The sequence below is a fragment of the Lonchura striata genome, chromosome 6, assembly GCF_050655825.1.
Source record: "Lonchura striata isolate lonStrDom1 chromosome 6, ASM5065582v1, whole genome shotgun sequence".
In the NCBI taxonomy this organism is placed as follows: domain Eukaryota; kingdom Metazoa; phylum Chordata; class Aves; order Passeriformes; family Estrildidae; genus Lonchura; species Lonchura striata.
The window spans coordinates 24,882,120-24,898,736 of record NC_140708.1 but is presented as its reverse complement, the minus strand read 5'-3'; the positions used below and the strand labels follow the sequence as shown (position 1 = coordinate 24,898,736).

At 44.4% G+C, this 16,617-nt stretch overlaps 2 protein-coding genes across 2 annotated transcripts; both read left to right on the top strand.

Annotated features, from left to right (window-relative positions):
* The first annotated feature begins 1,201 nt into the window (after positions 1-1,201).
* Positions 1,202-12,051, top strand: LOC110475644 (D(1) dopamine receptor-like). Its single transcript, XM_031505258.3, has one exon. It carries the CDS (start codon positions 4,018-4,020, stop codon positions 5,320-5,322), a length of 1,305 nt encoding a protein of 434 aa, XP_031361118.3. The 5' UTR covers positions 1,202-4,017; the 3' UTR covers positions 5,323-12,051.
* Positions 12,052-15,720: 3,669 nt separating this feature from the next.
* Positions 15,721-16,386, top strand: FGFBP3 (fibroblast growth factor binding protein 3; the record flags this gene model as incomplete). Its single annotated transcript, XM_021539917.4, has 1 exon — positions 15,721-16,386. A coding segment is annotated over one exon (516 nt), but the record flags the coding sequence as incomplete, so codon positions are not given.
* Positions 16,387-16,617: the final 231 nt, after the last annotated feature.

Sequence of the window (16,617 nt, the reverse complement as noted above, 5' to 3'; positions counted from 1 at the left end):
CCCTACAGACTGGAATTCATAAACTCTCCTACAGTAATGCTTGGTGGGGCTTCCCAAAAAGTGAATTTGGGATCTCTGGCCTTTATTTTTGGAAGAGAAGCCAGATCCTTTTCCCAGAAAAGTAGTTATGTTGGATATTACATATTTTTTTATTTGTCCTTACTTAACTTTAAAGGTATTCCAAACTCAAGAGCTGATTTGGTAAAAACTTCATGGTGAAATCACTGACAGAACAATATTAACTTCAAAATATGTGAAGAGCTACAGAGTGGACTCTGTACTGGATGACAAACATTCAAATTATTCCTCTTAAGTCTGGGCAGACTAAACATGCTTCTGATACTTAGCTATCCATTTAGTTATTCTTCCTCTAACTTCTCTAGACAGTCTCTGAAACAATGAATTATTCATCAACTTCCAGTTCATTCATACAGCTAATCCATATCTCTGTAGTAAACTACTGTTTTCAGCAATAAATGCTGGATCTGCTATAAAAATAGGCTAGCAGCCTCAGCATACAATCAAGTTCACAAAACTCACATGGCATTGAAAGCATGAATATAACATATAAAGCCAAGATTATAAGTGTACAGAAAGATTCTTTAGCTATTCAGAGATGACTAGTTGGTTAGACAGATAATCATACTGGTTTCAGATGTAACATTATCACCTTCAATGACATTTTTTTCCAAGACATTTAAAATCAGTCCCCAATGGGACTGTTAGTCACCAGAGCTAATCACAAACCCCAGTTTAGTCTGATTCACATACTACCAATGGCTTTTCAGACTGCAAGGAAGACAACTTAGCCACAGCATCATTTTACCAGTACCTCAATACATTTTACACAGTGAGACCACATACTAAAAATCGACACCACTTCCCAAAGTTTTGTTATAATAATCCTCTCCCATTTGGCCAAGACCTCAAAATTGCATTAACTATTTAATTAACCACTTGGGTGTTACATTCAGTTGACAAAGCAGAAATGCTGATGCTGGGTCAGTGTGGCTGCAGCCTCCAGTCGCTGCCTGTATGAGCACAGAGTACCAGTGACACGTGGCACCAGCCCTGCACACAGCTCCCAGGCACAGAGCACACCCTGCCATTCACCTGCGGGTGCCCCCAGCCAGCTGTGGCACCACGGCACAGGCCATGACAAAGGCAGTGCCCTTCCAGGAGGCACCTTGAGGCTTGGGTTGAATTATCATGCCCTGTTTGAGCCCTGAGTTTGTACCTGCCTCAGTTGTCCAGCCAGCATGTCAGTGAGCTAGACTGAGGAATGAGCTCCACATGCAGTCATAGTAAACTGTTAAAGGCTCAATTTTAATTTCTGAATCAGGGCTCCTTTTAATCATATGTGCTATAAAACATGTGAGCACTTAGTCTAGGATGATGTAATTTTATAAGGGAGAAGACAAGGAGAAAGAAAGGGGAAGGAGAAGGAAACTGATTTTGGTTTCTTATATAAATCTCTTCTTGGAGGGAGAGAGATTTAAAATGCAGTGATTGCATTTAAAAAACATACAGTATCAGGCCGTTATATATATCTATTGTAATATATCTTACATATATTCTTTGGACAAGTTTATATTTTACACAGACGGAGCAAGCTCGCAAGTTTTCTGAAGTCATGAAAGACTGATTTATCCATTCCATCAGTATTTTTTCCATTATTTTGCCCAGAACTTTCCTATTCTATCCAAAGTAAGATAAGTTCAAGAAATAGTTAAAATCAAAGCTTACACCATTTGCAACTCACTTCTCACACTAATTTTCACACAGCGTTGTGTTTTCCCCTGTGTTTTTCTTTCCTCCCTCTCCCATAAGCTTACATTTCACTCCTTCCAACCCAATATAGGAATAAAAGCAGGGCAATGCTTCTATTTCTGTCTTTGCCACTGACTCACCATATAGTTTCTTAAGCATTTACATTTTCCACTTGGATCCTCTGGTATCTAAGAAGATGAATGTGTCTGTTGATGTCTTCTTTATGGTAAGAGCACTCACAATGTCTCTCTCTGTGCAGTTTCTATTGTGTTTAGTAAGGGTTGAATCCACACTACTACCTTCCTATCAATGAGGATATTAGTAGGAGTTCTGACTTCAGCCTAGATGCCTGCTTTAATTACAACAATCAGAAATATATCTTTTGAGATTGGGCAGTCAGATTTTACTTCAACCAACAGCTGCAAAATTTTGAGGTGGGGCACTCAGAGATATGCACACAAACCAGCATCATAATATCCACTCTCCTTTATAATACATGCTAAAAAGGAGCCAGAGATACTCACAGAGCATAATGTAATCCTGGGAACAGGAGATACACAGAGTTATTTTAATATGGAGAATGCTGGCTACCTTGTGCTACAGAGCCCTGCAGCATTACTGTCTGCTGAATATGCAAAAGCATTGCTCTTTCCTTTTCAGTGCTGCGTTGCCTTAGGTCCAGCTTCTGTCCCACTTACAGTCCTTCACAAATATATTCTGTCCTTTGGTGTCATTTTATTGATTGATACATAAAAGTAAATGTATCAAGTCAAATTAGCAAGTGTGTAGATAATTCTTACAAACTAAAATTTAGTCCTTACTATTGGAGACCTACTGTGGTTTGCAGATGTTGGCAAAAATCCACGTACATGGAACTACAGATGGTTCCAAATAAGGTAAAAGTGGAGTTGTCTCTTAATATGCCAGCCTGTGTTACTTTTACAGCTCCTACTGCTTTAAAAAATATATATTTAATTACAGAAAATTCTGCAGCAGTTGTTTGAATTATGAGTTACAAATAAACACATTAACAAGAAATGTATTCAAATTTTCAGTATCATAGCAGGAATAACACAGTGGCTGCTTAATGAAGGCTGTGATGTCCGAGACAAAGAAAATAGGGTCTTAAAAAAGCAGGACCAAGTGTTATGAAATGGTACAATCCAACTAGTTAAGCTTAAATATGCTGATTTTTTTTTTTTACAGGGTAAGCTGCCAGCTCTGCTGTTCAAGGTTTATTTTTAGAATTTCCCCTCTCTCTACTAATTACCAGAAATATCATAAGAATGGAAGTCAGATACTTACTGTTTGAAAATTATTTGTATTGGAACTAGTGACTGGAGTGGTTTTAATTAAGAGGCAAAGAAATAAAAAAATACCTAATGTAAAAATAAATACCTGTTTCCCATGTCAATTAATTGCATTAATTGATATTTTCTATTTATGTCCTAATCTCTTCTTTCCCATGACAGGATTACCATACAAATTCTTTGAAAACGAAGAATTACGCCCTATTTGCATTAGGATATTTTATTGAATGTAGGCTGTAAATATGTGCTATAATTATATTCATTTATATGTAATTATATACATTTATATGACAACATGCACATTATTATAATAACATATAGAAGACTGTTGGAATACATCAGAAGGCACCTTTGGCTGAAAAATAAAGAGGCAGGGTTCGGGCGTTGTGAACAACTTATTGCCAAAATGCAGCAGATCCAAACTAGAGATCTTAGGTTTCTGTGCTTTTGGTTTCAGAACATAAAATTTCAAACCAAAGAATAAACTGCACAATACTATTTTGGTGAAAACAGATTCTGTCAGCCAGACTTGAGCGCATTTCCCGTGGGTGTAAACCGACACGAAGTGACATCCTGCTCGCTAAGCTGAGATGTGATCGCGGTCTCCAAAAGGGAGACCCTTGGAGAGCGCCAGGTCCTGCCTCGCCCCTGACACCTGGCACCGGGAAAGGGCGCTGCCGTGCGGAGAGCTCCGCCGCGCCGCGGGGAACAGCGCTCGATCCCTTCGCGGGCGGCCCCGCTCGGTCCGGCTGCCCCGGCCCCGCCGCCCGGAGCCCCCTCCCTCCGGCCACCGGGAGGCGAGGCCCCGGCAGCAGCGGGTGAGTAGCCGGGACAGCCCGGCCGCCGCGGGCACACCGAGGGCGGCGGGCGGCGATGCCCCCGCGGGCCGGCCGTGCGGGGCACGGGGCAGCGGGGCCGGCGCCGCGGCCGCGCCCCGATGGGGAGCGCGGCGCTGGGGGGCGGCCCGTGGGTGCTGCGGGCACTCACCGGGTGCCTGCTGGGCGCCCTGGTGCTGAGCACGCTGCTGGGCAACGCGCTCGTGTGCCTCGCCGTCCTGCGCTTCCGCCACCTCCGCAACAAGGTCACCAACTGGTTCGTGCTGTCACTGGCTATCTCGGACCTCTGCGTGGCCCTTTTGGTGATGCCCTGGAAGGCGGTCACTGAGGTGGCCGGAGGCTCCTGGCTCTTTGGCAGCCACTTTTGTGACACCTGGGTGGCCTTTGACATCATGTGCTCCACCGCCTCCATCCTCCACCTCTGCATCATCAGCCTGGACCGGTACTGGGCCATCGCCAGCCCCTTTCGCTATGAGCGCAAGATGACACAGCGCCTTGCTTGTGCCATGATAGCCATGGCCTGGGCTCTCTCCATCCTCATCTCCTTCATCCCTGTGCAGCTACAGTGGCATAAAGCCAAGGACAGTAGAGATCCAGGCTCCTGGCTACCTGGGACACCGCGCTGTGATGTCAGGTTGAACCGCACTTATGCCATCACCTCCTCCCTTATCAGCTTCTACATCCCCGTGGCCATAATGATCATCACCTATACCAGGATCTACAGAATTGCCCAGGCCCAGATCCGCCGCATCTCCACCCTTGAGAGAGCAGGGGGGCAGTGGCCAGCTCCTGGCAAGGATCCCACCTCCTCTTTGCGGAGTTCTTTGCACAAGGAGACCAGGGTGCTGCAGACCCTTTCTATCATTGTGGGAGTCTTTGTTTGCTGCTGGCTGCCCTTCTTCCTGCTGAACTGCCTGCTGCCTTTCTGCCAGCCCAGCCTCGATGAGGACCCTGAAGGACAGTCACTCTGTATCGGCCAAACCACCTTCAACGTCTTTGTGTGGTTTGGCTGGGCCAACTCTTCAGTGAATCCAGTGATCTATGCTTTCAACGCAGACTTCAGGAGAGCTTTCAGCAATCTCTTGGGCTGCCAGTGCTGCTGCTGTGGCACACCCGAATCCGCTGTGGAGAGGGTCAACTTCAGCAATGAGCTGGTTTCCTATCACCTTGACACCACCTGCCAGAAAGGAGCTGTCCCATTGTCAGTGCCTCCTGCTGCCACCACTGCCTGGGTGCAGCCCGTGCCCCATGCCATAAACCTCCAGGAAGAGGACAGCAGTGAGGAGCTGTCCATGGAGAAGAGGGTTGTGACTTCTCAGACACAGACTGCCTTTGGCAGCAGCCCCAGCAGTTGTCAAGTGCCAGCTATTTTGAAATTGGATTGCAAGGCGAAGCCATCCCTGTAAACTGCTGCCCCCTGTACAGGACTTGGTCAGTGTGAGAGACCCCATTGCCCTGTCTCAGAGGGATGAGTGATTAAACACATCTCACACACCAGCCACCACACAAGGAGAGTTCTCCCTGTCTCCATTAAGTTCCCCAGCAACAAATGTCCCATGCCAGAGAGATGGGAAAACACTGCTCTTGCCTCACAGGGGTGATAGGCATATGGACTCCATTCCAAAGGCACATAGCAGCTACACATGGCCTCTTCCCATGGCCACCTTCACCCCTTACTCTCACAGTCATTAGATATCTCCAGTGCATTTGTTCACCCCCATTCTACAGTCAAATTGGAGGTATATTTTAAGAATAGTGAGATAATTAGATCAAAGTAAAAACACCTCATAGTTCAGGCAGCCAATCCCTCCAGAAAGTAGAAATATAATATGATCCACAAAATAAAGAGTGACCAGGTCATCTCTGTCAACCTGTTTCACTACTTGCAAATATGAAGATCAACAAAAGGCAGAGCAACAGGTGTTGGATGGCTTGCAGGAGAGAGAATACTGGAAAAGTTTATGATTATTTCTATCTGTCTAGAAGGGTTCAGCAGACATTAAGGCAATACAGTGGTATCTCATTGACCTCTTCTGTTTCTCTGTCCACTACTTAAAGGTTCCGCTGCTGAACATTTACTACTGTGCTCCACTCACCACCATCCTTGCCCCATTTTTTCTGTCCCCCACCTGTGATGGATTGCCTTTGATTTATCTCAGGAAGATGATGAAGATGCAACTGTCCAGAAGGAGACATAAAGAATGCTTACACTGCAAGAGCTTTCTTGGGCATTGTTTTTTCTCATAGATGGTTCAGATTATATTCTTCAGAACAGTGATCTGTGCTGAAAGGACAGCAGCAGAAGAGAAACTCTCCTCCCAGTGATCCTGCTCCCTGTGATTTTAAACCATGTGTAGTTCTTAAATCACTGTAAGCATTTCCCCTATCATTAGTTCTTATGGGAAAATATGCTCTTGCTATCCTGCTCTTTTCAGGGATGTGTCCTTGGGGAATACTTGGGTGTGACTGCCATCTGTTCTTCTTGGGCTACACTGGCAGGACAAGAGGTAATGGCTGTAAGGAAGACCAAGGCAAGAATTTGTAAAAACTTTCTAAGAATAAGGATAATTGATCACTGGAGTAGGTTGCCTAGGTAAATTATGACATCTCTCTCAGTAAAATTACTTTAAGCTTGTGTCAGATATGACAGTGACAATGTTGATCCTGTCTTGGGGCAGAAGCACAGAGTAAAGGTCTCTTGAGATAATCTCTAGTCCTGCTTCACTTTGACAATGTCTCCTTAAGACGCATTGAGCTTAAGATGTTTGGCTGTGTGGTTTTTTGCATGCAACTATCCTTAGATATTTTGAGGCAAAAAAGATACAGATAAGAACTTTGAGATACCATTGGTATACTTCTTTTCTTTTAGTGATTAGCCATATTTCTGAACATTTAACAACTATCATTCAATATGTCTAGTGCCTCCTCTGGAGAGCAATCCTAAAATAAACCTGAAATAATTGTGTTGCCTTAAAAAAGATACAAGGTGATTTTTTTTTTGGTTTGATTCCTATTGATTAGTTTCTAGGTGATCATATAGGAACTGTACATGGATTCTGTACACAGATATTAGAGATTCAATTTGTATTTTCCTCAATACATTTCTTTCTTCTTACACAAACCAGAAACACATAAGAATGTCAGAGTCTAACTCCTTAAAAACAAACAAACAAATTCCACACTAAAAACCCAAACAAACAAATTTATATATTCAAGCTCTAGGAGGCATCTCATTCCACACTCTCCAGACTAAAACCCATCCCGGGGAGATACTGATAAACCTGACAAGATACCACCCTGAAGTGTGACTTCCCAACTGCCTGCTGCCATTCTGTTTCTGTTGCACAAGCTCAGCTGGCTCCAGCCCTCAGAGTGAACTGTCCCAGCCCTCACACCCTCCAGCTCATGGGCAGGCACTCCTCTGGCAGTCGAGGCCACACATGAAATTCTTATGTACAGGAGAGAATTTTTTTTTTTAAGTATGTGTACAGTCTCATTATTAGTGATAAAAGACGTTAATTAATGGAAGAGAAAGATTTACCTTCTCCCAAGATTTGCCCTGCTATAGGAGCTGTCTTGCCCAGGAATTAGGCTGGATTAACTATTTAGAATGATGATGAAAATGGTGAAGGGCAGAGTGGGTAGCAGAAATTAGACAATGGATATATTTGAACAAGGTTTTCTCCTAAGAACAATCAAAAATGCATGGTAGCTTCAATTTATGAAACAATATTTGTGTTAAGAATGGAAAAAGCTATTTGTGTCAGTGCTTGTGGTCATAGTTTAAATATGCTTTATTAATAGGTCAGATTATACCTGAAAATAAATGTACGTTTTCCTGAAGAAAAGCTCCTGTGCTTTACTGCAGCTTTTTAAAGTGACAACTTGAAATTGTTTTTCGTAAGTGATGTTGGAAATAATTGTTTGTAGCTAATTGCTAATGGCTATTACTGATGTGCAGATGATACACATTACAGTAGTTTACAGTTGTAGGGTCTGCTGCAGTAAGTGCATTGCAATTATCAAGACTGCAATAAATTTCAGAAATTGCATATTATAAACTATTTATTCTCATTTTTAGTAGCATATGACTGAAGGTACTTCATATGAAACTGCACAACATAGCTGTTCAGACTACATCTGCTGTTGCCGATTTAATAATATATAAATATTGACACTCTGTGTAGTTTTATTTTCCTAGACTGGGAATCATTCTACAGACCACCCACTTCTGTGAATAGTAAATGGGCAAGACTTATTTTCCTTAATAATATTTTTTACAATGATTAACTGTGATTTTTGACTGATATTTTTCTCATGACAGGGCAAGCTGTGTTAGATTACACAAGATTCAATTAATATTGTTAGGTTCAAGTGGGATAAGAGATGTTAAAATTATTACAATAAGCCAAGGTTTACTTCAGCAGAAATTAAGAGGCAAAATTATTTCCTATTTACACTATTGCAGCTACTCAAAAGAAGTATATTTCAAAGCAAAAACTTGGCAGGGCTTTGTTATCTATTTCTGGGTGACAGCTTTCTTGGTTTGGCAGGGCAAAATAAAGGTATTTTTTTAGTAAATAAAAGTTAAGGGTTTTTTTTTAGGGAGATCTATGCCTATTCCTCAGATGTACTTTTTATAACTCAGATCACCAAATCCACATATCTATTTATGGATTCACCACAGCATATGTGAGGTATTTCACTTACTAAGAGCAGTTCATTTCCATGCCTAATAGTACCACATTTACAATACCATTAACATCACAGTGACCTAAAAATAGCTTCTAAATAGCCCTGGTGTCAAATCAGTGCAACCTCACAAATACCTCATCAAAACACTCTTATTAGCCAGTGCCTAAACGTCTGAATCAAAACACAGTTCAGTGCAGCAAAGTACAAGTTGTGGGGTTTACAATGCATTCCAAATGCCTCTCCTGTTCAAATAATTCCCACTGTCTTTCCTTCTGTCAGTCTACAAAGTTCTCAACCACCTGCAGGTCTCGTTTCTTTATTAGGTAATTGAGATAAATACAAAATTTTTGTGGCGATACAAAAGCTCAGGGAGTGGAGTTTAAGGTTATGCCCAACTTTAGCAAATGAAGAACCCAGCAAAAATATCAATGTATGGAAAACAAGATCACACCTCCATTTTTATTTCTTATCTCTCTGATTATTATCAGATGCTTTAACATATCAGTGAAACTTTCTGTGAGGAACAGCTGACCTAGGTTGCAGAAAAGAAACCTGTTACACAACGCAGTTGTCAGAAGCATCTGTTGCTGCTTTGCTTTTGCCAAAATCATGCTTCTTGTGCTGGATTTCAGATGAGGCACCTACGCACACCATATTGAGTGTATTTCAACCACTTGAATAGCACTAAAAATTATTTTGTGAATAAGTCTTTATTCTTCATAAACTGTTTTTTCCCCTTAACTTGGGAGGCTTAAGTGACTTTCTGGATAAACCAGATGCCTAAGTCAATAAGAAAAACATCAGAGATAACATCATGACAAATGTTCTTTGTGCACATTTGGTAAAAGGAGAGAAATACATAAAAGAGCTGAGTTTCAAGAGATTAAACTGGAAATTAGACATTGCCTCTTATATTTTGGATTATAGCAGAATATTAGTACCGCCCAACCACATTGTGACAATATGATAGATAATGGTGATAAATAGCCCTGATTTCCTTTCTAAGAATGTTTATCCTGTAGTACCAGTACATCCAAGCCATGAATTGCAATTTCACCAGACTGATCCTTCCTTGGTGTGCTACCAACCTACAGTTTTTAAGCTCTTCAAGGGTTTGGAAGTCCCGAACACCTGTTGCCATCACAGGTAACACACAGAGCAGCCATCACTGGCAGCAACAGGCCTTTGGGGACTCAGCAGTTCACTGCAGGCTTCTTTCAAAAAGGGGTTAGATTTTCACAATACAACAGCTGTACCGCTGACAGCTATGCTACTGAAGAAGTATAAAGTAGTCTGAAAGATCTTTGTAGTGGAAGCCATTTCCTTGAAGTGTGTTAAAAAGTTACTATGAAGATCCTTAGAGGCATCACCTTAGCACAGATAGGGTGAGTCCAGGGACAGGGGAATAGAGATACAACAGAATGCCTTTTGTGCTGAGCTGATATCTGACAATTAAAACTGATTTTATTTGCAGCACAGGTCACTGCACTCACTATTAGCATCACTTTTCGTTTCAGATAATGCACAACAATTGCTTATCTCAATATGCACTATATTTTTTTTAATAGAAACTGCACTTTATTTTGCTTCTGAATAACCCCCTTTGTGAATTTAAGCCTAACTTTCAGTGACAGGCAAGCTAGACAGGCACAAAATTTGAATTGTAAATCCTTTGTTGAGCTTCAACTGTTGTTCAATAGGCCTTACTTTATAAAGCTGAAATGTGTAATTTTGGGGTGGCACAAGCTGAGCTCTAACAATGCCTCAAGTCATACACTTCGAAATATATATTCTAAGTGTTGCTACAACATTCCTACTCCCCTGGAGTCGAATCATGAGTCACTCCTGGGAAACACACTGACATAAGATGAAGGCAACCTATATCCACTAAAAAAAAAACAAAAACCCAAACCCCTTGGATGTAGAATAGTAGTACAGGGCAAAATTTTCACATAACTTAATGCCATTGATTATTGACACTAATGTTTCTGCATTATTTAGAAAAATCATAATTTCCTTTCAAGAAATGTTCATTGCTGTCTCTGAGCCTCAGCTGTAAGAGTGTTTTCAAACAAACAGGCAGTTTTCAGCCTTATATGCTGACTTACATGATAGGATTTTAGAGGCAGAAGACCCATCACTCTTGGCAAGGGTATCACCTGTGCTAAGAAAGGTGAGAAGTCCTGCATGGCATATTGCTCCAGGAGCAAAGGCTCTGTAACATCAGTCTAGAGATACAGGTTACCATGGAAAATACAGGAACTTTAGCACCCCCAAGGAGTTAACTGGGGAGAACTGGATGCGTTGGGCAGAAGGAGTCATTGTGATTTTGGCAGCCCTTGGGCTGAGCATCTAACATCATGCATGCAATTTTGTACCACAGAATGGATTTTCCCTAAATTTCAGCCTGCAATCCCACTGCTCTATTGTGCCTGCTACCTGCATCTTCCAAGCACTACAAGCAGCTCCTTCCCTGCAGGACACCCTGTGGTATTTACTATGATTCTGTTACTGCCTGATCCAGTCATTCTAAAGGTCTCATCACTATGCTCTTTTATTCAGCTAGGGTATAGAAAAATTCTTTTCCATTTCTAATTGAGCCTTTTAGGCCCAGAGAGACCAGGATGCAGAGAGGAGAAAGCAACTTTAACTGCCTATATAGAAGAAAAGACACAAACACGACCGTGTTGGATGTGGAAACTCAGTCACCTGTGTAGGGCACTATTATTTTGCAAAGAGCACCACTTGAACTAAAAGTTGGGTTGAATTTCAGTGGTACTTGATTGCCAGGGAATGAAAGAAACAACACACAAATATGTCAAAAACCTGGACAAAGGCATCAGTCTGACTATAGAGATGTGCTTAAATAGGATCTAAAGGTAATTGAGAAGGTCAGTCTTTCTCCCTGTAGACATATTAAAAATGATGTTATTCTCTTGAGCCAGTACAAAGAAATAAGATTGATAGCTCAAACAAGAAGGTTAAACACAGATATGGTCTTGTGTATTTAAAGCATTTCAGTTTATGAATCATAAACATTGTTTACACTACCCACTTCTCTGAAAAGGATTTTATAATGGCAAGGCTGGAAACTGTGACTTCTTTCCACTCATAAAACAAAACTATTTTGCAATCATTTGCAGTTGTTGCTGCAATCCTAGAGTCTAGAATAAGAGAGATGGATATTATTTTTCATAGTGACTATGTTTTTATAAAATACAAATTATTAATTCAACTGAATTTTTAAAGATCAAAACCCTGAAGTCAAAGCTGTAAGTTTCCTGTGCATTGTCTTCAAAGTCTGCAAAGTGGCCTCTAAACAGAATATAGATTCTTCAGTTCAGAGTTAAAACAAAACATGATAATTCATTCCTTCACCAATGAAAAATGTGATTAAGGCTATGGTCTGAACTTCTGAAATAAAAAGATACTTAAGGAGATACCTTTAATTAGTGATTCAATTTTTACCATTTGCCTTCTCAGTTCCTTTCTTTGTTATGTTAACAAGCCCCTTGTTTAAATCACCTCATCATAAATCAATCAAGTTTTCTAGGTCTGTGATACTCTCATTGCTCTTTTCCAGACTCAGTTCAGTTGTCTTTGTCTTTTTTTGAAGAGTAATGCTTAAACTGGATACAATGCACCATTCAAAGCCTGGCTTTAGCCCATGCCTTACTTCCTGTGTCTTATGGCTGATATCTTCATGTGCTTGCCTTTTTTGCTATAGTATGACACTGTTGTCTCACATTCAGCTTGTGGTTCCTGCAGCCTTTCATGCTTTCCTGCAGACATTAGTCCATCAGTATCCATCATCTTGGCTTTGTGTAGGTGTTTCAGACCAGTATCTTGCACTGTCTCCACTGAACTGACCAGCTTAAGGCTGGTCCTGCGAGTGTTCACATTAGCTTTGAATTTGGTTTAGAATCTGGGCTGAAGTCCAGGTTACATCCAACATGGTATATCTCCAAGTCCTCATTGCAGAGCTCACATGGTAAAGCACACTCTATTTCATTTGCTCAGATGGACAGGCCCATTAACTCCTCAGGGATTTGTTTCAGGCTCTCTGCAGAGGCAAGGCAAATATCTCTGCCACAGTGCACACTAATCATGTTTTCAATGATAACCATAACCACCTACTTCTAGGGCTATAAAGGTTATTCTAACATAGTGGGACAGTAGGGAAAGTGTGGTCAAAACCCAGCTACAACAGTAACACAGACTAACTAGATTTAAACTGATCAGGATAGAGTGATTTTAGAAATGTAAGGAAGATCTTCCCCCCACTGTATCCCCATCAAATCCAAGAGAGAAAACTGCAGCTTCTGCAGGAAAATTAATATAAAAGCAATGAGCATCAAAGACCAACACCTACTTTACTGCAAAAGAGAAGTCACAATCATGGAGTGAGGTGTGCGAGTGTAAATATGGGAGCAGCAGAATATGGCAAAAAATATTAAGGAAGATTAGTTATCTTTGCAGTAAGCTAGAGAAATCTCATTCTGGTTTATTTTCTTTCCTTAGCTCCTGAAGTTTAATGACTTGTATGAGATGTAAAGTAAATTGTCCCAAAAATATTACAGCAATGTGCTCATTAAAACACACAGGAAAATGTTAATTTTCCTTCAAAGCTGATACACTTAGGATAATCTACTATAAAAATTGTATCAAACATACTAGACAACTCCATTTCACACTGCATAAACAGCAGCAAGAATGTGAAAAATAGAGATCTCAGTGTAATAATATATAACCATTACAGGTGGTCAGAACTTAATTTGAAAACAACTCCAATGTTTGGTGAACTAATAAGCCAAGGCACATGATGTACCTTGTACTCACTGGAGCCATAGACGATTTTAAAAGTCACAATGCAGTCCTGTATGATGCCTCATGGTACCCACAGCCCTCAGTCAGAGGCCAAGATTTCTCCTACAGCCCATGGGGAGTCCTCAGCACCCATGAAAGTGAAATACGGAATGTGGCATGCTGGAAAAGGAGCCACACAGCTAACAGTCAGATCAACCTTGTCCTTCAGATGTAAATATGTAACACCAGACAGCTTCTTCCTTTAGATTCTAGGTTGTAAACTGTCTCCTATGATTTTTTTTTTTTGCCCAAGATATTTTATTTCCTTCTCATGGTCCTCTCTCCTCTGCTGTTTCTCTCCCACTCCAAACAACTAACCAGGGAGAGCTCTAACTATGCAATGCAGTTAGGAAGTGGGAGAGCTAAATGAAAATGGTCCCCCACCCCTGAATTAGAGAATCCCACCTCCTCTCCAGCAGACATTCTCTCAGTCTCTCAGACTCTGCAGAAGTCTTTAATTTTTAGGACTTACAGCACAGAAAGGTCAGTGAGTCAATATCAACTGCTCTTGCTATATCATAGTATGAGTCATATCACATAATGGTTTGGGTTGTGAGGGAATTTTCAAGGTCTCCTAGTTCAGCCCCTTCAACAAGCTGGGACATCTTCAACCAGATCAGATTGCTCAGAGCCCTGTCCAGCCTGGCCTCAAATCTTTCCAGGGACAGGGCATCTACAGCCTGCCAGGGAAACCTGTTCCAGTGTCTCATTACACTCATTGTAAAAAGTTGCTTCTTTATATCTATCTAAATCTGCTGTCTTTTAGTTTAAACAAATTATCCCTCGTCCTATCACAACAGGCCCTGCTACAACTTGTTCCCTATCTTTCTCCTTTTTGTCACAGGAGAAGTCTTCCAGCTCTCTGACTATTTCAATGGCCCATCCTCTAGACCCACTCCAACAGGTGCATTTCTGTCCCGTGCTAGGACCCCAGAGCGGGATGCAGTGCTGCAGCTGGGGTCTCGCAGAGCAGAGGGGCAGAATCCCCTCCCTCACGCTGCTTTGGATGCAGCCCAGGACACATTTGGCTTTCTGGGCTGTCAGTGCACATTGCTGGGTCATATCCAGCCCCTCATCCATCAGCACTCCCAAGTCTTTCTGGGCAGGGCTGTTCTTAATCTGTTCATCCAATACTGTGAGGGCAGCAGGGAGCTGCTGGTAATTTGGGGGCCTGTCATTGTTGAGTGACAGGGTCGGAACAATAAGGAGTTTGGAACAGATGTACAAAGTACATGAAACAGAAGTACATGTGGGTCTTGAGATCCTAATTCTGAAAGAGACTTCTGAAACTGGTGTCTGATATCCCATCCCTAAACGTGCAGTAACATAAAAGTTATGTCTACACCCTCTTGAAACTTCTGGCATTTTTTAAACACATCCTATGGCAAAGACTCTTACCACATTTTTTTTAAAAATCATCCTAAATAATCCACACTGGTATTCTCCTTCCGAAACGAGGATCCCTTTTAACTCCATGAATTGTAAAGGAAAATAAATAAATAGACTCCCATGCAGCAGGCGCACGCCCATTGTCCCCACGGCCCCGGCGGATGCCCGCACAGGCGAGCTGCCGCAGCCCAGCTCGGCTCCCGGACTCCCTCGCCGCCTCGGAAGGGGCCGCGCTTGCGGTTTGGCTTTGTGGTACCGGCGTGCGGCTCCCTCGAACAAAGCGCGAGTGTGCCCGGCGATTTCCCGGAGCCGGCGCCGTCGGGGCGCAGCGCTCCCGGCGTGTCCCCGCGGGCGGCGGCCGGGGAGGGCGTGGCGGGGGCAGCCCCCGAGCATTGATAGCTCCCGTGCCGGCCCGCCGCGGCTGCCGGGCAGTCTGCAGGTCCCCGCACCGCCACGCAGCGCGCCGTGAGTGCCCCGGGACCGGGCGGAAAGCACCGAGGTGCGTGGGGAAAACCGGGTGCGGGGGAAAGGACGGGGCTGCCCCTAGCCGGGTCTGATGCCCTTCGCGGCTGTGATGCCGCAGCCGGCGAGTGCGGGCTCCGACTGATGCTGTTCAGTTAGGGCTTCCTGGCCGGGGTGGTCCTGGGACGGAGCTGAAGGATGGACGGACACGAACTAAAAGCCCCGGGGGTTACGAGTCTGGAGGGATAAGCCCTCTCCGCGGGCGGCTCGGTCTGGTGCGACCCCGGGGGCTGCGCTCCCGCCGGGGCACCGCCCGCCACGGTCCGTGTGTCCGCAGGGCGCGGAAGATGCGGCGGGAAGGCGGGCCCCGCGCCGGGACATCCCGTCGCTGAGGCACGCCGAGGACGAGGCTGCCGCTGGCGCTGCTGGTCCTGCCAGCCCTGGCCGCCCTGGGGGCCGCCGGCGCGGACCCGGAGGCGGCGGAGGAGGCGCGGGCGGGGCGGTTCTCCACGCCGGAGCAGCACCGGTGCCGCTGGGAGCTGCGCTCGGCCGCGGGGGCCAGCGAGCTGCGGCTGAGCTGCCGGGCGGAGGGCGGCGGGGCGGCGCGGAGCTGCGCCTACCGCGGGGAGCCGCGGCGCTGCCCGGCCTTCCGCGGCCGCCAGTACTGGCGGCAGATCCTGTCCCGGCTGCGGCGGCGGCAGCACCCCTGCGCCCCGGGAGCGCCGCTCCGCGCCCGCCTCTGCGGCCCGGGCCGTGCGCCGCCCGAGGCGCAGCTGCGCCTGCTGCCCGACCCCGGCCCCGCCTCGCCGGCCCCCGGCCCGGAGCCCACCGAGGACCCGGCGCAGACCTACTGCGCCGAGCGGTGGCACTCGCTGTGCAGCTTCTTCGTCGGCTTCTGGGAGGGCTGAGCCGCTCCGGCCAGCGGGAGGGAGCGCGGCCGCCCGGGCTGCGCACCCGAACACTCCCGGCCTCGCCTGCCACTGCCACCAATGGCCCCCGACTTTGTCCACTCTCCTTTTTTACTCCCCAATAAAACGGTAACTATTTTGTGACAAGAAGCTGGCGTAATTCTTTGTCTCGTCAAAGCCCTGTAACTCCTGCAGCGCCGTTACAAGTGTGAAACGGACCCGTGTGAGTTAAAGTTACACTGGAATCACCCAAGTAGAAAACCATACATTTATGCCAGAATAAGAAATGACTGTGACCTCACTGAACAGTAAGTCCTAGAAAAACCTTTCTTGCTGACAGAGATTTCACAAGCTACATGAACCAGTCCTGTCCCGTTTCCC

Coding starts and splice junctions, on each gene's coding strand:
- LOC110475644 (XM_031505258.3), top strand. CDS start 4,018: ATGGGGAGCGCGGCGCTGGGGGGCGGCCCGTGGGTGCTGCGGGCACTC.